This window comes from Prunus mume, linkage group LG5 (genome assembly GCF_029339155.1).
Source record: "Prunus mume cultivar Tortuosa linkage group LG5, ASM2933915v1, whole genome shotgun sequence".
NCBI lineage: Eukaryota > Viridiplantae > Streptophyta > Magnoliopsida > Rosales > Rosaceae > Prunus > Prunus mume.
In genome coordinates this window covers 13813780-13834908 of record NC_142702.1, presented here as the reverse complement: position 1 = coordinate 13834908, position 21129 = coordinate 13813780, and the positions used below count along the sequence as shown (strand labels likewise).

Genomic DNA, 21129 nt, shown 5'->3' with positions numbered 1-21129 from the left:
TAATCTTCCAAAAGATTCTTACTCCGAGAATGCCTATGTCTGTCCACATTCCGGCGACGGCCGACTTGCGAACCACGACGGCGACCTTGGTTCTCTTCCTATTCCATTGCCACTGCTATGAGAACTTGTTCATCGACTTGTCTATGCAACTCATTGATTTCATCGGCTCTACGGTTTCTCTCCTTTCTTTCTCGCTCTTGCCTCTCCAAGCATCTCCTATAATAAGAATGAATAGAGTATGAATTCTAAACTCTAAGAAATAAAAATATAGAAAGATGTGGTGTGAGAGGTATGAGCTGAGCCTCTGGTTTTATAGAAAAATTTGGCAAGATAGAGATGCCACGTGGCTTGATTTGATTGAATGAAAATCTTATCTGAAATTTGAAATTCATCCGAAATTTGAACCCAAAAATTTATCTGAAATTTGAATTTTGAAATTCATCCGAAATTTGAATCCAAAAATCTTATCCGGAAATTTTATCCGATTATGAATAGTCTTGACACGTAGGAACCCGGAAATCTAATCCGAAAATATTATCCAAATTAATTATTGAGGTAAAAAAAATTTGTGAATAAAACAAAAAAATGAATAGTAACTGCCCTTAGCCATGGCAACGGGTGGAAACACAAAATACTATTTGCAAGGGCAGCCACTATTCATGTGAATAGTGACTGCCCTAGCTCCCCCCTTGCCATGGCTAAGGGCAAATAGGTGGAGTTGCTCTTAATCATGCTTTTAGCACATGGGCTTACTAATTGGTCTTTAACAAAATAAAATTTAAAACTCATCCACCTTATCCAAAACAAAATAGATAATGTATCAAATGCTAATTACTAAAGTTTTTTTTTGTGGATAAACACTAATTTTTCTTAAATTTTATAGGTTTGGTTAATCATAATTTAACACCACGGAACTTCGTTGAAACTTTATGTACCATTACGATGCTGCCTGATTCCTCTGAGCAGTAAAAAATAGTTGTGATTTTTTAATTATACCTTTTTATTACATTGGAGGAAATCAAACACTTCTCTATCATCTAATTCATTATTCCCCATTCCCTTGCCACTTAAACTAACCCCAAGAATTTATCGCTAATTTTCCAAAAAAACTAACCCCACGAATTTGAGGGTTGGGATTCTTGGTTCGAAAGGACTCGCGCCTTGCCCAAAAGTACGTACATAATTTGAGTTGCCCATTAGCATCACTCATCGGCTATCTCAAACCATCTCCAACCCTTGGGGTGGAAACTCAAATTTTGAGTTTAGCCTCCAAAAACCATCTCCAACCCATGTATTTTGGGGGGTAGAAATTTGAGAAATCTCAAATTCAGACTGGAATTCCACCCAAACTATTGCCTAGACTGATAATGTTTGTGGGCCCAAAATCTACTTTTTCTTCTTTGTTTTTTACCTTGTAAGCCCACGTGAACAACAAAAAGTGTTGGCCCCACGTGAGTTTTGCAACAAGCTGGCCATTTGATTGAATCTCAACCGCTACTTTTTCAAAATTATGCGGTGCTCTATTTTTTCTTTTTTCTTTTTTTTAATTTTTTTAATATTCCAACAACTATAATTTGTGTCTACCAAAAATCTTTCTCCCTTTGTTTTCCTCTCTCTCTTTGTTATATTTTTTCATTCTACTTTCATTCTTATATTTTTTCATTATATTGTATACTTTACTCATTCTTAGCACATTAATTTGTGTCAATTAACAATAGAGCAACAACCACTTTTATACAAATTTTCATAATTTAAACACACAACATAATTTAAACACACTTACATAATTTAAACACATATGGTGTTGTACTTATTTTTATTTTCAATTGAAAATCTATTATGTTTTGGAATTTTAATTTTTTTAGGTTAAAATGTTTAGAAAATTAAATCACGAATGTTGAAACAAAAATAATGTCAAGAAAAATTAATGAGAAAAAAAATTTAGAAAGTTAATCATTCTTAAACAATTTAATAAAGTTGCGGACTTAAATTCTGAGTCTGCAAGGTTGGAGGAAAAAAAAATTTGAGTCCATGAATAGTTGTATTTTGGAGGGTGAAAATTTGAGTTTAGCCCCAACATAGTTGGAGATGGTCTCAGGTGGGCAGAGGCTAGAGATTTAATAGAAGAGAAAAAAAGTATGTACAGAATTTGAGATACAAAGGAAAATTGCCATTCATGATTGCAAGTCAAGGTTACATTTCCACAAAGCAGATTTCTAAACATTACACAAAGTAGGAAGCTGTAGTCAAAATTACAAAAGTGAGAACACTTGCACGACATCACCAAACCCAAGCTTGTACAAAGATAATATCTCATTCTGCTCCTACTTACTATACTAAAGAAAAAAATCTGTCAATCGTGACACAAGGAAATGTTAGTTATGTTCCTAGTACATTAAAAATAATGTTAGTAATTGATTTTTTCAAAAAATTTAAAAAATAAATAAATAAAGTTACTGTAGTAATTAAAACATTACCCTACTATTTACCCACCCACCCACTTTTATCTTTACCATGTCCATTTTTTCTCTCTCATGCCCAACTTAGTCACAAGATTTCTAATAATTTTGCGTCAATTTACTAGACACAAGATTCTGCTACTTATTTTTGCTTTTGCCTATGATAGCTAGAGTGAAGGGGGAAAGAAACAAGAAAAGAATTTTCATGAGAAGATTTTATTTACGCAAGAATGATGAATCAAGAGTGCCATTTGTTATTCCAATTATACAACGCATTCTGTTTTCCACATATAATCAGAAAAACATCGGCAACTACTGAAACACTCTACAGAAAAGAGGAGGACCTCAGAAGCTTCCCAATCATCTTCATCCTAAGGAACCACTGCTGCATTCCCCCCTTCCACCATTCAAGTCATTCTATTCAAGTTTTATTCTTTTCTTTCCTTCTTTCCTATTAAAAGTTATTTTTACAGTATGGAGTATGCTCGAATCACCTCAACAATCGGTGCTCGACAAAGTGGGCACTTCCCTCCGCCACGAACCAACTCGTTTGCACATTTTGAACAAGTGCACATGTGCCCGCATCTGCACCCAGAAACAAAAAAGAAGGGAAAAGGGGACACACAAAGAAGAGTGTATTATAAAACCATAGTTATTCAAAATGAATGTGTAACGGTTATAAGCACAATACCTGTACAAGAGAGAATCGATGTGGCTATCACAACAAACACAACAAGTCCCTTTTCTCACATGACCCCATTTAGACCCATCCTCTGATGTCTCAGCGCCTAACCCTGCAATGTATTTGCATATTTCAAATCAATTACAAAAGATCAATAGATGACAGTTAAAAGTTACAACACTAGTATAAAAACCCATCCACAATTTTGGTTGAATGATCACATCTACAGTTCCATTGCACACAAGAGAGACATTTCTCGAACAAACCTTTTTCACCAGATGAACGATTCAGAGCTGCAGAAACTTCCTGTCTGACAGAACGTTGCAACTCCAATTGCATATCCATGCAGGCCTCCAACATCCTCTGCATGTGGCTCATGCCTTGCTGAAGTCTTGCCATGTCTGCTCTCAGATCATTAATCATCTCCCATTCCTGCTACAAATCGAATTCACATTCAAAGAAAGCAACAGAGAGCAAAGGAAATAAAAACCTAGGCACAGAAAAGTCTTGAAAAGTACTTTTGGTATGGTATGATGTCTTAGCAAACAAGACATCATAAGAATCTTAAAGCATGTGAAAGATGATAGGCCCCCATTAAATATCAAATTGGACAATAATTTTCCACAAAAATGCAAAATATTAGGTACTAGGCTATTTATAAAGAATAGCACATGGTAAAGTAATGAAACAACCACGTCATTATTCCTCAAGGTAATGTCATACTAAGGTCCCAATTCCTTATGATCCACGGAAAGATTCCATATATAAAATAGAATTCTATTTCTAGTCCTACATTCTTTTTTTCTATACATATTTTAATTATGGAATAAAAATCTATAAAATCTGTAATATATATTAATACATATTATATTATGTACATAATAGATATTTAATATAATAAATACATAATATATATTTACTAATGTACTAAATATTGAATAAAAATAGATATTTATAAGTAAATATTACCTTTTATTAAATTTATCATACATATGGTTATATTATATACTTACTAACCAGGTGATGGTTTAAGAACTCAGAAGCCATAATGATAGCATAAATCCACACCTCAAATTTTGAGAGGGAAAAAAATAGAAAATCAGAATGCCTGAGCGAACTGCATTTAGAGAAGAAGAAAAAAAAGAGCCAGTATGCTAACAAATGGGATGAAGTCCTAAAAAAGTTTGTATAAGGGAGATGGCTCACGATTTCTGAACGATGCATGCTATGACGAGACCAGCCAGTGTGATGTAAGTCCTGATGCCATAATGGCTGTGGTGGGGGCACTGGTGGAGATGGTAGAACAAGTGAAGGTCTGTTGATGGCATCATGTTGATCTTCATTCTGATCATCCCTCTGTTGCTCCTGATCCTGCTCTGGTGAAGCCGGAGTTGGTGTTGGCAAATTCCTATGCAAATCCCAATCAATGGGAGAACGACTTTGCCTTTCAACATATGACTGTATTAGATGGTCCAGACTTTCACGGAACCCGCTACGAAGAAGATTGGAAACACTTCTCCTACAAAATGAAAAATCATAACCATCATAAAAATAATCAAATCATAAGTCTACGTTGCTTGCAACGCCATATAATTCATCTACTACTGATCAAATACCTGCTCAAAAGTTCCCTGAGTTCCATACTGTACACGTTATCATCATCTGGTGGATGAAATCTATTGAATCTTCTAATTGGAACAGAACGACGATTTCTCACAGGAGCAGAAGGCCCTTCGGCCCAATTTCCAACAGCTTCCCGAGAACCATTCTCATGCCAAATCCCCTGGGCTTCTTGCTGATGATCTGTTTCTCCATCAACATTTCTGGGAGTCTCCTGAGGCCAATTATTGACTGAATTTTCTTGCCAATTTTCAACAGTATCTTCAGCATTACCATCTCTCCATTCATTGAATTGACTGAAAGTTGTCTGCTGCCAGTTTTGTGTCTCATCTTCAGCAATTGGCTCCTGCCAATTCCTTCCTTCATTAGCAGTTTCTTGCCAATCGAGACGTTCAACAGCTGTGTTGCTTTCCAAGTTCCCCATTGGATCAGGCAACAGATTGACGTCAGCCCCATGACTCCCAGTCTGCAATTCCTCATGATTTTCCTGTTGGACATCCTGTGAAGCATTTGTTTGAGTATGATCGCTTCTAGAATCATTAATGTTACTGTTAGTCGCAGAATCAGTATGGCTGCCAACTTGACCACGAACAATGTTTTCTAATCTGGAGCGGAACCCTTCCCTAACAAGGAAACAAACTTGTCACTATGCTAACAACTGACATTCATAGCAATTCTGACCATTACAATTCTGACACTTCAATAGAATCAAACAATACGCAATAGATAAAACTGGAGCAATTAATCCAACCGACAAAATAAAGAAAAAAGAAAACATAAATGAAACGAGTGCCCTCATTATTCTGGATTTTTGCTATTCTCCCAGGAAGAAATATTGTAAATCTTTTCCCATAAGTATCATAACATAGCCACCAAACGAGTGTCCTATTTATGTAGTACTGACGAACATTTATTCATCTATGTCAGTTCTATTTGACACCTTGAGCAAAGCAGGTTAAAGCAATGATTGCTCTGGCCACGCCATCTAGAAATGTTTCTATGTACCCCAGCCCAAGATCACTAATAATGTTTCTGCAAAGTGCATTAGACTTGGAAAGAAATTTAAATCTCCTAAAGATATAATTAAATACCAACCAGCTCTTGGTCCAGTGGTACAAACCTCCCAATGTTGGAAGAGGTCTTAAGTTTGAATCTCCCCTCCACTACTGATTAAAAAAAATGAAAGAAGAATTTTGGGCAATGCTTCATATATTAATTTGAAAAAGAAAAAAGTAAAAATCCCAATCAAGCTTTAGAATATCAACAAATTTATAACAATGTAAACAAATTCCACAACGGAAGCAGACAGAAATGACAAAAAGATGACAAAACTTAAAACTGCTTCTTCAAGATAACAGAGATAAATAAATAAAAATTAAAACTGTGTTTATGGCATTCTAAAACGTATGATATCTACACTTCATTTTTTCCTTGTAGATGCATTGCAGGAAAGACAGACCCACAAAAAGCCTGAACAACAAGTAAAATACGATTTAAAGCTACAATAAAGGCAATGATGAACCAATTAAGTCATCTTAAGAAGTATGGCATGACTAAAAACATCTCATACCTTAAACCAGAAACAGTGTGTCGCTGTCTCAACTGAACTAATTCACCAGCAGCCATGGAAGGCGGTCTTTCTTCTTCAATGGGTCTTTCATTCCGTAAGAATCTACCTCTGAGCAATGACTGGAAATGTTCAATTCTATTAGTAGCCAATTCATGCCCATTTATGCAGGAAGTTTAACATCCACATTATCATATAAGGGAACTTTTTGGAGAGCAGAACAAGGAAAGAACTATGCAATTCCACTACATTAGGATGACGTCAATGCAACTTCTAGCACGCACATTTAAAGACATTATAGGCCATCGTAATAAGAACAGGCATATACAGGAAAAAACTTATAAATATGCATTAGGGTTTAGGTTTGAATACTAAAAGGGGAAAAAGGATCAATGGGTATTAAGACACGTAGGCGACAACTAATAACTATTTCCCTTATAAACATAACTTAAGCATTCACCATATAGCAATATAATTATTAATTAACGTCTGAGTTAATATTTTCTTTACAGGGAGTAGAGATGTTAATTTGGGAGGAAACCAAGTGAATACAATGATATCCATGCAACTGGATGTAGAAACCTAGAATAAATCCATATCACCTACTGAGACAGAATAAAGGTATATCAGAAAGGGAGGAAAAACTAATGCTTTCTTAACCATCAGCTCTGGCTTCTGGTTCGTAGGACTCATCCACTAATATGAGGGGATACACTAATATGCGACCATAAACATATTATGAAGACTTAATCTGCTACTTGCCTGACAACGATTGTACTCAGCTATTTTGATCTTCTAAAGAATCCAGTCAAATTACAGAGCTCAAGTTTGCAGCTCTAATAATTTACAAATTTTGTACGATGGTAATTTGTAGATGCTCATTCATTGATAGACACCACACCATGGGAGCAAATTGATTTATGTTAAAAATATGAACAAATAAACAATCTTCATGAGGCAACTGACCTGAATGCGGTTACGATGAGCAAAATCAGAGACAGCCCGATGCTCCACCAAAGATTGGAGCTCCCTTTGTCTTTCCGTCTCAATCCTCACGAGCAAATCAATTATAGCTTGTCTTCCGCGCAACCTCAACATGTCCCTGCGAATGTGCTCCGGTTGGCCTTCTTCATGGTCAGCAACAGGAGCATCACGAGCTCGATCAACTTGAGCACCAATACTCGTAACTTGATCTTCCCTTCGGCCCCCACGTGCTCCTCTTTGCTGACTTGCCATTTGCACCCACTCACGAACAATTCTCACCCTTTCACGCTCTGTCTCACCTAGCCACTCTGCTCTGGGACTATTATTTCTCGGAGCAACATTGGATGAATGATCACTAATGCCAGTTTCCATCCATCCTCGTACAATCTGCCTCACTCTCTCCCTCTCAACTTCGCCAAGATCAGGAGATTGCTCCCTACTAGACGCGTCATTAGCGCCACGTTCATGCTGTGAAGCCATCTGATCATGTGACCAAGTCCCATACTCATTCTCACTCTCACTCGCATCCACCAAACTACCCTGATTCTCACTCCCTCGACTATCAGACATATTTGTGGTTGACTCATTAGTATTAGACTCAACACTCCTCCGATGCCTCAACCTTTCCCTCACCCTTTCACGCGCTCTGTTCAACACATGCTCATCCTCTAACTCCCTCCACATTTGCAAAATCGCAGAAGCCTGAGTGCTTGGCCTCTCCACAGCCCCCTGCCGCCTTGAAGTAGGGGACTGTGACTCCCTCAAGAATGAGGAGTCAAGCATCGACACCGTATGCAGCCCTGCGAGTGCCATCAGCTCAGACTCACGATTCCTCCTCTCAATGGTAGTTATCATTTCTTGTGCCTGCCGCGCAGCCCAACGGCTCAAAATCCGGGAGTGGTGGCGTCGGGCAGCCGATGACTCTGCTAGATCATCACCCTCCAAATCCAACCTCCGTCTCCTCCGCACGAGCTGCTCACCCTCATCATCATCATCATCAGGATTACGAGGAGAACTACATGATGCAAATGACATACATTCATCCAAGTGCCCACGCATGAATTCCTCAAATCCACGCTCAAAATCAGCGCAGGCATCGGCGGATTCTGGCTTCTGTTGTAGCGGCTCAAAATCCGTCATTACTAACCTATCAAATCCCACACTAGGTCACCCAATCACCAACCTTTAACCTCTATTCAATTCCCAAAACTCACCTAAACCTTAACACTCCATTTCCAAGCCCAAAAGTCAAAAACAATAATAAAATAATAATAAAAACAGTTGCATCTAAACCAACATTCACAATCTACAGCCATACAGAACCAAATCCCAAATTGATTGTCAAAATCACAAAATTACGAAATCGAGGAAACAGTGAACACTAACCTAATCAAAACCGAAATTCATTCATAGGTCGTAACCACATCCCCACAGCTAATAACAAAATCACAAATGAAATTGAGAATTGGATGATTCCAAGAAGAAGAAAAATAGAAATTCGGGGGCCAAATAGATCGGCTTAAGAACATTCGTGAATGCCGGAATTTCGATTGGTGCGAAGAAGAAGGCGTACCTCTGAAGCTTCAATGTTTTTCTAATCTCAGTGGGTGTGTGTGTGTGAGAGAGAGAGAGAGAGAGAGAGAGAGAGTTCCGTTTGCAACGAAACCCTAAGCTTCAGGCAAATGTGAGTGAAAGAGAGAATTGTTGAAGACAGAAAAAAGGAAGAGAGAGATCAGAGAGACGAGAATGATTTCAGAATTTATAAATTAACATTCAGAGACAAGAGAGAGAGAAAGAGAGAGGAAGAGAACGATCCAAAAGGACAGAGAGAGAGAAGAGCGGCGGTCTATTAGGTGTTGCCACGTAGTTCTTAGTTTTTCGTTTAAAAAAATTTTCTTTTTGCTGTGGGCCATCGATATTTTCCACGTCACGTCAGAAATTGCAAAAATTATGTGGTGATATTTACTTGTCATAGTTTTCTCAATAATTAATATGAGGTATCTCAAACCTCCATAAGTCTGTTTGGTTTATAGGAAATGAGGCTTAGGAATGAGAAATAAATTATTTTATTATGTAAGTTCATGCATGAAAAACGGTTGCTCGTACATGAAAAAGTAAGGAGGAAAGTGAAGTCATTCTTTCCCCTTTGGTTTTATTTTCCCTTCTTATGAGAAAGTTTGGGAAAATGAGTCAACATTAAATGCATAATTTTCATGACCATTTTGTTCTCATTAACAATTTAGAATTACAATATATCATTAAATACATTCTTTTTTTTATTTGATTTAATATGGGTATAATTGGAAAATTATACAAATTTGTTTCCATTCCTACTCAAAACAAACCTAGAAAATGAAATAAAGTGATATCTCCAGGTTACTTTCCCAGCTTAACCAAACATGGGAAAGGAATCTTTCATTTCCAATCCCTTGGAAAATGACATGGGAAGTGATTTTCCCTCAAATTCGTTCCTTGAACCAAACAAGACTTAAAAGGAAGGAAATTCAGCTATGAGAATGTTTTTGGAAACACCATAATTGTTTTACCAAGTCAGTCATATTATTTAGCTTTAATTCAACTGGCATTAGGAGAGAATGAGCAATGAACCAAAAGAAAAGGGTTCTCGTATGAGAAAAACTTCCAAACCTTGTGTTGTTTGTTCCTACCATGTGAGAACATTATAGAAAAATGTTATGTGGAGCTGTTTCTATTACGTGACATTACAAAATGACATAGCAGTCCAAGTAAAATATGACATGTGCTCGAATTTGACGACTAGTTTTTATATCATCAGCACATGTCATTTATTAATTAGATCAATTTACCACTATGTACTAGCATGTAATTGAAGGAAACTGTTTTGTAAACTTTGGTAATATATTTGAACAACATATGCTAGGTACAATAATTATGACAACAAAAGCTTTATATATTTAAGCATGAGCACAAAAAATACCTCTAAATTAATCTAATCTATGGTGACAGGGTTTTGAACTTGAGTGCAAGAATGGTGGGCTCACTGTTTTGGCCAACTGGTCTAACCCACGTTTGCAATCAATTAATCTTAGGGAGTGTATTCAATTAGGATTCTAGAGCGTTTAAAAAGATTTTGTTTAGGTGCCAACTTTCATAGAACTTGATGGAACTTTAGAATTCGCATAGAACATGATAGACTTTCAGAAAACTTCTATATAATTTTTTAATAAACTTTCTTAAGATTTGTATGGCTTTTATTCCAAACTTCTATAATTTCTTTAGCTAATATGGTTCCTTGTTTTTTATAGTCGTAATGAGAAAAACAGACAGGAAAAGATCAGCTGACTGCTAGAGAAAAAAAATGAAGTATGATAAAGGCCCTGAAAAAAACAAAAGACCTGCTCAAGTAGGCCTCCATCTTCTACAGAAACTTTGAGCATGTGGCCACCCTTGTTTTGTTTGCTTTGAGATCTCATCAAAGCCATGACTTTATTAAATAGAAAATTAGTTAAATTACCCATTCCTAAACATAAAACTATAAATAAACCTTATACTATTTAATGTATATAAACACACCCAAAAGAAACCAAAAATCGACATATTTCGATTTTTTCAATTCAACAGTTATATTGGATTACAGTTTTTCCCTTTTGGGTGCAATTTTGAGAACAGTTGACTTAATTTTTTTAATCTTTTATTTAATAACAATTAAGTTGTAGATTGAAGAGGAATAAGAAGAAGAATAGCATCGACCATGGCGATGCATGAGCTCATGACTCGTGGAGCAGCTTGTGTGGCTCCAGGCTCATCTTCTTCCTCCAATCCTTTCGGTGCTCTAGGCAACGCTCTTATCGATTCTTCTTCCAAGACTTAGGTTCGTCGTCTTCCTCGTCGCTTCTTTCACTTTCAATTTCTCTTCTTTATTTCGAATTTTCAATCCTCAAGTGGCCTCAACAATGTCATTTTCTCAGGCTTTCATTTGATTCACGAGCAGGAAAGGTTGAAGGAGATACCTCATCCACGCCCACAGCTTCTAAGCCGTAATTTTATCCAGACGCTCATGGCTGAGAGAAGGCTCACAAGGATGAGCTTAAGAAGAACGAAGAGACCATTTCAAGGTCAGCCGAATCATATTGGTATGATCTGATTTGATTATCGCCGAAATTCGAAGCTCGTAGAGCAGTTTCTTTGCATTTTTGTGATTAATTTGAATATGTCTACGATTTTTTTTCTTAGTTTTGCATTTCATTTACAAATTGCGATAAATAAATTGATTATTAAAAAAAATCTGAAAATTACTTGCTTGCTTATTTGTGTTAGTTCTAATATGATTTGTAATGTTGGTACTATGTTTCTAGTTCTTAGCATAATGGTTGAGCATCTACATAAATATTTACTATTTGTATGATGTACATGCTAAACTACTGTTAGTTAGCAATTTTTGTTTCAATCTTACCACTGCTTTTGCTATTACAGAAGGATAATAATGTTGTTTACTTGTTAAAATTCCTTTTTCAACGGGTTGAGACCTAGGTTTTGCTTATGTATATATTTTTTTTAATGTGAAAATATATTGTATTATGCCTTTCGGGATAATGAACCGTTAATGAGGGCATTGTCAAGCAAGTCAATCATAACAATCCAGATCTTGTCTTGTTTGTTGGAGAGGCACTAGTTGGAAATGATGTTGTTGATCAGCTTTCAAAGTTTAATCAGGTTTGAGCTCCATATTCATGGTTTTTAGTAATATTGTCTAATTAGGGTTTGTTTGTGATTTAAATGCAACTTCTTCTTCTTGTTGGAGTTGTACACTTTTATTCTACCTATTATGGAAACGAAATGATGTAGTTGTTAACTTCCAGTAAGTGGTATGAACAGTTATTATATTGTTCATGCCCTGCAACTGAGTTGATTTCTATGACATAGTATTAACAATGTACCTCTATGACATAGTATGAATAGATTTTCAGTAACAAAGCATGCTCTATATTTTGCTATATATAAATATATATAGATGTACACTTGAAGTTTATGATATGTAGAATGTGATTTTTACTAGGAAGATAATTCTATACAATAGTATTAACAGTGTACTTCTATGATGTAGTCTTAACAGTGTACTTTTTTTTTCTTGTAGAGGTATCTTGTTATTACTAGTATTCTTCTTCTCAAAGTTTTTTGTATTTTAGTGTACCTCAAGTCTTTTTTTTTTTTTTTAAATTATTGTTTTAAGGTTTTGGGTTTCTTTGTTAACCCTTTTTCATTTGGATAGTCTAAAAATTTGCAGTTTTGGCTTTGGTAGAACTATGATCAAAATGGTCGGGTTGTAAATTTCTCTGGTTTCTAATTTTGTAGATGTTTGGTCTTTTGTTGTGAATCCTCAAGTCCAGTATATGCCTTCTATTTTGTTACTTTGACACCATTTCTTATGACATGTTGATTTGACATAACTTGTTGCATTATTGGTTCTTGTAGTTACTGTCATACAAACAGGTTTTTTTTAGGTATGTTTTTTTATTTGTAGGTTTGAGACTTGAAGTTTGTTTATCAATAACATATTTGTCAAGGTAGATACCCCTGCATAGATTATCCATGAATAAAATTAGCAAGAATGTGTTCGTTTTAAAACTTTAGATGCTAATGCTAGATAATTGAGAGGAGTAATGTGGTAAGAGTTGTACCAATATTTCATAATTTTCAGCAATTTAGAACTTCTCCTTTGCAAAGCTTGGCCATTGCGAATTTTGGCAATGCCAATGGATGCCACAGCGAGCAGAACCCCAACTATACAATACCATAAGAGAGCATGTTGCACTTGATCTGCACATAATTTAGGTCATCTCATCTACTTGGCTTCTTGTTTGTTTTTGTTTTGGATGATGACTATTGGCCTTTTGGTTTGTACATTGGTTTGGTTTGTTCTTTCTTCATCCTTTATTTGGTATACCTGCATTAGAAATAGCAACATGACAGCCGTTAATTAACATGACAGTAAAGTAGCAGCGTTAATACCCCATACTGGAACTTCACAATGGTAGACATGCATTAGAAATAGAATTTCATAAAGAACTAGCAGTGTTATTACCCTATACTGGAACTTAACAATGGTAGACATACATTACAAATAGAATTTCATAGGATACAAGTAGTGTTATTACCCAATACTGGAACTTAACAATGGAAGACATGCATTAGAAATAGGATTTCACAGAAAACAAACAATGTTATTACCCTATACTGGAACTTTATAGTCATTAATCAACATGACAGTAAACTTTATAGCCAGAATAATGGTCCTATGCAGTCAGTCCAATAGTGAAATCCAATATAGTTTCAAGATTTTTTCCTTTACTTAAAGGTTTAGTTTGTAAATGTCTTACCTTTGAAGCATTTTCTTGTTGAAATTGTTCTCTGAAATTTTGTCTTGGTTTTGCAGGTGGAAGTCAGTGTGTGGTGTTTGTTTTTTAAAGTAGATCAAGCTTGGTGGTGGTTATGGAGTCTCGGTTTGGACAGATGATGAAAATGCTTTGATGAAGATGGTGAATGAAGAGATGTTTTGCAGAGATGGTTTAATGTAGGCGTGTGCTGGAAGTTAAGTTACGGTTTTCTTTTTCTTTTTGGACGAAAGTTTCGGTTTTCGAGGTGGTAAAATATTTGGGATTGTTTTTATAAAATTGGGCTAGGGTTGTTTTAGGTGTTTTCTTGAGTTTTTTGATGTTGGGCTTGATAATGGCAGTCCTATAATTTATAGGAACTTTAACTCCAATTTGTTATATAATAAATGAATTTTGGGTGTGTTTCTAAAGTGCATTCTATGTGGGGGTTTTTAAAAAACTAAATTTAACTCCTATTTTGGGTATATTAGTGAAGCTCCCAATTAAACTCCTCCCTATCAATGTCTTTGTTAATAGTACACATAACGAGTTAACTTTCTATCAGAATCAGCTACAATACATGACAAGATTTTTACTTATAACTTGACTAAAGAAGATGATAAAGAATGTAAACCCACCCGTTGTTGTCAATGTATCTAATGGTGATCCAATTTCAAGAGATGTTTTGATACTTGATTTGTACCAACGTGAAATAAAATTTTAAACAACATGAAATAAAAAGCCAAATTCATAACATGTTTTTCTTCAACAACATGAATAAAATTATGTCTAACGAAAAGCAAAATTCATAAGAAATATAGTGACAAAATGTATTACAAATTTGAAAGAAATTACAAATTTGAAAGAAAAGTTTAAGGAATATGTTTAACGTTCAATCATTGTCCTTGATTCTCATTGTTGTCATTGTGCCCAGCATCTCTCCACATATCCAAAGCTATACCAACTCTCCATTCAGTAGCATTATGTTGTTGTTCTTGTGTTTGGAAAACTAGTTCAGGATCCCCTTCATTAACCGGTAACGATGAAGATGAAGAAGATTCGTTCTCCAATTCAACAGGAAATTCGTCAGATCTACACTCTTTCGAAGAAAATTGTGTAGTCCTACACAAGCTAACACTATCTCTGTTTGTGTCAAATATGGGAATGGAGGTGCAGACTTGAAAATTGTAAATCGTGATTTAAATATACCAAATATCCTCTCAATGACATTCCTCAAGGATGAGATTGAACAACTCAACTTCATTAACATTACCCACACCAATGTGCGAGGAAACTGAGGTAGAAGAAGAAGCTTTAGTTGCCATGAGAAAGAAGAAAAAGAGAAATCACTTGACTTTTAGATTATCTGATACCAAGATAGATTTTGGTAAGCCTACAATTTTAATTTATCGAGATTCATGTATATTGTATTTATAAATCACATAAAGTCATATTGCAATAGGAGTTACATTCAATGATATACAAGTTATATTGTCACATCCCAAGATCGACTCCGCCGTAGCACGATATTGTCTGCTTTGGGCCCCCTCTTTGCCCTCACGATTTTGTTTTTGGGAACTCACGAGCAACTTCCCAGTGGATCATCCATCCTAGGATTGCTTTAGCCCCAAACTCGCTTAACTCCGAAGTTCCTATGACTCCAAAGCTAGTGAGTTCCTAAAAGGCCTCGTACTAGATGGAGACGGGTATGTACATATAAGGCACATCACCCCCTCTCTGTTGGTCGATGTAGGATGTTATAATCCACCCCCCTTAAAGGCTTGACGTCCTCGTCGGCACACTCACACCACAAGGCAGAGTGGCTCTGATACCAAATTGTCACATTCTAGGATCGACTCCGCCGTAGCACGATATTGTCCGCTTTTGGCCCCTCTCTCTGCCCTCATGGTTTTGTTTATGGGAACTCACAAGCAACTTCTCAGTAGGTCACCCATCCTAGGATTGTTTTAGCCCTAACTCGCTTAACTTCAGAGTTCCCATGCTAGATGGCGGACATGTACATATAAAGCACATCACTCCCTCTCTATTCGTCGACGTGGGATGTTAAATATATCCTATCAGATAAAGAATGAAATATACAAAGATAACTACAAGAGAATGAAAGCTATCTAAAACTCAAAATAATTATGTCTAGCCAAGACTTATGGGATTGTTGGCATGAATACTGGAACTGCTCATTAGTAGCTCCATCAACATTGAGCTTTTAGAAACCTTCATAAAACAGCTCCAAATCTCATTCTGATTAACCCTACAAGCACGAGGTTGTTCTTAAAATTTATGAAATTCTTCATGAAACTCAAAAAACCTCTCAAGAAGATGGGTATGATTAATTCGATTATAAAACTGCACTGTGAAATACACATTCGTTTTTAATTGAGGACATCCTCAATTGAGAATTCTCCTATGAACTGCTATCTTATTCTCTTTGGTGGAACTCCCACTCAATTAAAGCAACCATTTACTTTCTATCAAGAAAACAAAAGAAGCAACTATTTGCTTTAATGGGTCAAATCTGTTGCAGGTGTGTGTGTGTGTAAAAGATCTTATGCCAAATTCCACAAACATTCAATTACATTCATCTATTATGTGGATGAGCACTCAAAGTAGATTTCAATATCAACAGAAATATCTTCTATAATTTTCTCTCTACTCTCCCTCTCCAAAATGGATATCAAATTTAAACTTTTTATTTTGCTAATAAATTAGCAGCAAAAAGTAGCTGACGTATCCCAACATAGAAAAGTGCTTAATTTGTGTGTAATAAAATTGTTTTGTTTTTTTCATAAACAAATATAGAATACAAATTATTTTAAGTCACATCCAAATTTGAATACAATGATTCAAAAATCAAAATTTAACCATCATATGATGTGGCATGTCGGTCACTTGTTAAAATTAAATGTCTATCAACTTTATCAATTACCTTTGACAAAGGCCCAATTATCTCTTGTCATTGCTCGATTCGAATGGTATCCAACCATCCAATGCCTTATGTTGAGTTATATTCAATGCAAAATCTATTGACAATGAATAAAGAGACAAATGAACTCTATATTTTCGTTTCTCGATAAGAGACAATATTCTCGAATAGTTAATCACCTACGTGTAAATAGCCGGTCCATATTTAGGAAAACCTACTGCAGTGTTTGTACTTTCTCAACACAGGCTCCTTATGTTATGGGCATAATTTTTGCATCCTAAAAAGGTATGGAAAAGCTACCAAACCTCTCAAAAGCTAGAGTGTGAAGATTACAGTGACAGTAGAGCAGAGGAGAATAAAGGCATAGCTTCACAGAGTCGCAAAGCCAAAGGTAGAAATCTAAATACCAAAAAGTGAGTGGTGTGACTTTTTTTTTCCCATTTTTTTTTTTTTGGTGGGAAGGACCATTTTCCTTTTTTGTGGTTGAATTTGGCACGAGCGAAATCAGGTCCTTGTCTTACTCTTACACACATTTGGGGTTGCGTGACGGCATCGTTTCACGTACGTTGGGCTGCCTTTTTCAATGTGGCTCAGTGCTTGGTCGAAAATTTAAACTCAAACAAAAAAGGTCGTCATGTGTTTGATTGTTTGGGGCAAAGACCAACAAGGTAGTCTAAGAATCTAACTTTACAAGTTCATGTTGGTGTAGAAAACCGAGGAAACAAACATCGCTCCGTTGGCATTACATGGCGTTGCATACTTTGGTCAAACTTGTTAACGGAAAAATCATTAATCCAATTCAATTAGGATCACTGCGAATCTAGGAATTTTCTTTTTTGAGGGCAAAAAAATACTATTACCAAGTCACTAATAGTAAAGATCAATCAACTATTATTTATTAAGGGGGAAAAAAAACAATCATATAATGCACAAATTAGTATCACAAACTTTATACATTCTACCTAGTTCCTTTATTGTACGACACAAAGAAAAGAATGAGAAGAGTGAGCCTAGAGAACGAGAAGACTGACATAAGTAGAATAGTAGAGCAGGCCACCCCTTTTGCCCTGCCATAGTCTTCTTTGAGGAAGTTTATAACAATTTGGCACCTTCACATGTAAAAAATATAATTGAGTGAAGGCAAGTGCCTTTACTGGAACCTTAATGGATTCGCCATACTTTCTTAAGTCATATTTTGTCACATGGATTAGATTTTACGTACACATTTTGCTCTTTGACCATTATGTCACGTGACCAAGGGTTTGTGGCTAAAAGTATGGCCTTATTCCATCCGAGTAGTGTCATTTCTAACACGCACATTTGACCATTAACGACGCTCTTGCTAATGGACATCCTATCATACCTCTCAACGATGAACATACGAATGATCAAGCTGACTTTTGACGTTTTGAGATTCCAATTCTCCATGAATATTCACATGAAAAAAGTTTAATTTGTGATATACACACAAGAATAACAATTCAAACATGGATTTGGTTTTTTTTTTTTTTTTTTTTTTTGGGAAATTAAACTCGAGGACCATTTGTTGTTATAGTTTACCAAAACTAATTATGTGATAACCTAGTTAATTATCTGTTTTGAAAGGTGGTTTTAAGAACATGATTAAAACTTGCCAACTCTTACCTTGACTAAGTTTCATAAACTAATTACAAATGAGGCTGCAAGAAAATATAGATATAATCATATAATAAAGAATTAAGGCAGAGAAAATATCAGTCAAAGAATTTCTTGACACCTCTTTTTTTATGAGGCCCTGAGGCAAGTTAATTAAGCTAAATAAAACATGATTTGTCCAGTGCTCCTTTTATGATTGGAGAATAAGATTCCAGTACAAGTTTTGCTTTATCTCAAAGTCAAGAAAGTTGAGAAAATGTCATAATTATTTATTTCAATTTGCAGTTTAAAGCTGGATATATTATATAATTAAATTAATTAAACTGCTACTCATTGGCTATCTTTTGCTGTCAAGTGATGAAATTGGAGGGCACTTAAGTTCCTCTAGCATGCCTATGATATTGAAGTGAAACAAAATTATTTTGTTGTGGACCCTTTGATTGAAGGGTTTGAACTTGCCTGATGACCAATGTTGAATAAGCATCCTACTATCATTACCACTAGTAGTACTTCATTGCGCTAGGCAAACCTTTTTTTTTAATTCTTTTTGTTGGAAGGGAAGGTGGGTTTAAAATGGAAAAATCAAATTACAAACAAATTTCAGTTTAAAAAAATTAGAAGAGAAAAATATGAATTCTCACATCTCATAATGAGAGAATAGAGGAATAAGATATAATTTTGTATAATACTATAATACGGTCATATGGTATAATATGTTCACAAAGTGGCAGAGCTAGAAGTTCATATGTGAGGTGGCCTTTTACAAAATATTTATAAAAATAATTCAAACTCACAATACATATATAATGACATCTTTAATTTACACTTTTTTTTTCTTTTGGTAATCTACAGATTAATTGAAAGATCCATTGAACTCAATAAAGAATAATTCAAATTTTTACAAACCCTAACAAACCATAGGTAAAGAGAAAACAATAAATAAAAAAATAAGAGAAAGATTAACTATCTTAATTAAGTAAGTCAACCCAATTGAAACTTGATAATTTGGCCCAAAAAATTTTTATAATATATCATATGGAGAATAAGATAATAAATAGCAACAAATCTAGAGAAATGGGTGAAAATAACTCTTATATTTGAAGGACTTGTGTAAAAAATAATAATATGTATACTAAATTCTTAGAAAATTGATCTAAAACATGAAGAAAAAAAAATGTAAACTTGAAGAAAAAAAAACCCTAGAAATATTAGAAGTATCATAAAAGATATTAATATATAATATTTTTTAATATAAAAATGAGAAAAGGGGGGAGGGGGGACTTGGACCACACTGGTCCCTTAGGGGTCGTTTGGTACAGTGGATTGTCATGGACTGGACTAAATCCTAGGACTGTCTTGGATGTCTTGGATTAGTTCGGATTAGCCTAAGAGCAACTCCACTCATTTGCCCTTTGCCATGGCAAGAAAATTAGGGGGGGTGGAGAGACTAGGGCAGCTACTATGCATGTAAATAGTGGCTGCCCTTGCAAAAAGCAAAGTGTGTTTTCACCCGTTGTTATGGCAACCACTATTCACATAAGATATGATAGAGGAATTTATATAGAGTTTTGATTTGGGAAGTGAAAAATATGACTAAGTATTTATTTTTTTTAAATTCTGAAATTTTTTAGTATTTTTTTTATTTATTATTTTGTTGTTGCTTGACTTCAACAAGCCCAGGCTAGGCGAGGTGGTTTTGCTGAGGGCCAGCCAGGCTTGTGGAGCCCACCCACAGCCGAGCAGCATTTGTCCGCTAGAAAGCCGTTTTGGGCCTAACCCCCCTTTTGCCCGGGCACGCTGGAGTTGCTCTAAGATAGATTAATTACTGAGAAGGAGTTGGATTATAAAAATAGTGAACACCTATGTTTGGTGCTATGTGGGACTAAAAAAATAATTCTTATAATATTTAAATTTAATTGAGGTTTTTTACCTAAAAGATAAATAAATGCTACAAAGAACCCCAATTCAAAGATTTATAAAAATATCTGGCAAAAAGAAAGAAAGATTTAAAACAATAATAAAAAGAGAACAAATAAAATTCTTTTTTTTTTAAAATGAAGAATAAAATTATGATATTTATTTTTTGGCACCTCAAGATTAATCTTAGTTGGTCGAAAAATTGTTAAAAGAGCTAAGCTCACTCTATATAATTCTAGATTTTTCAAGGCTCAAGTAAAACAATAATTAAAAAAAAAATTATATACATATATATGTATCATTTTTGTATATTTGACTCTTGACTTCAAACTGAAAAATAGAATTTGACAAGGTAAAAATTGCTTGCGATAAAGAAAGCATCACATCATGAATTATTAAACTTGTTGCAATATCCAAAAAAATATCAAACATTTGTAAATTACTATAGTTTGATTTTCCAAATGCAATATCAAAATAATTATTGTAATATTTAAATTTAATCAAGGATTTTTATCTTACAAAAATAAATGCTCCAAAAAAAAAAAAACCCCCCATTCAAAGATCTAAAACAATAATTAAAAGAAAATAAATAAAATTATGATATTTTTTAAAGAGATGCGTTGGACTCACTTGTTCTATTTAGCGAATCACTTTTCTGGGTCACTGTATTAGAAGAGTGAGTGAGGCATTTTTTTCACTATTGGACTATATAATCTCATTTAAATTAGTTCCGTCTCTTATTAAACAAAGATTTCAAATGCTATTTAACTCAATCCAATTCAGTGAGGCGTACCAAACATGGCCTTAGTGATTCCGCTCATGTGTTCATGTATTATAATATAGAAAGATGACATAAAACATTTGTAGATAAAGTGATCACCATCGATCCTCGAAATATATTTCTCTATATTGAAAAAATTCCTTATCACTGGAATTATTGTTGTGTGTGTATTATACGCATTTTATATATTATT

The 21129-nt window shown here is 34.9% G+C and overlaps 1 protein-coding gene across 2 annotated transcripts; it reads right to left on the bottom strand.

The window, feature by feature from the left end:
• Nucleotides 1–2659: 2659 nt before the first annotated feature.
• Nucleotides 2660–9128, bottom strand: LOC103331218 (RING/U-box superfamily protein). 2 transcript variants are annotated; one of them, XM_089052738.1, is made up of 7 exons: nt 7295–9128; nt 6332–6450; nt 4758–5384; nt 4348–4660; nt 3408–3573; nt 3151–3253; nt 2660–3044 (listed from the first exon to the last, which is right to left on the bottom strand). In XM_089052738.1, exons 1-7 carry the CDS (start codon nt 8450–8452, stop codon nt 2927–2929), a joined length of 2604 nt encoding a protein of 867 aa, XP_088908864.1. In that variant the 5' UTR covers nt 8453–9128; the 3' UTR covers nt 2660–2926. The 2 variants fall into 2 exon arrangements, with proteins under 2 accessions (XP_088908864.1, XP_088908863.1); XM_089052737.1 differs by having other exon boundaries at nt 3408–3576; nt 7295–9093.
• Between the last annotated feature and the right edge of the window lie 12001 nt (nt 9129–21129).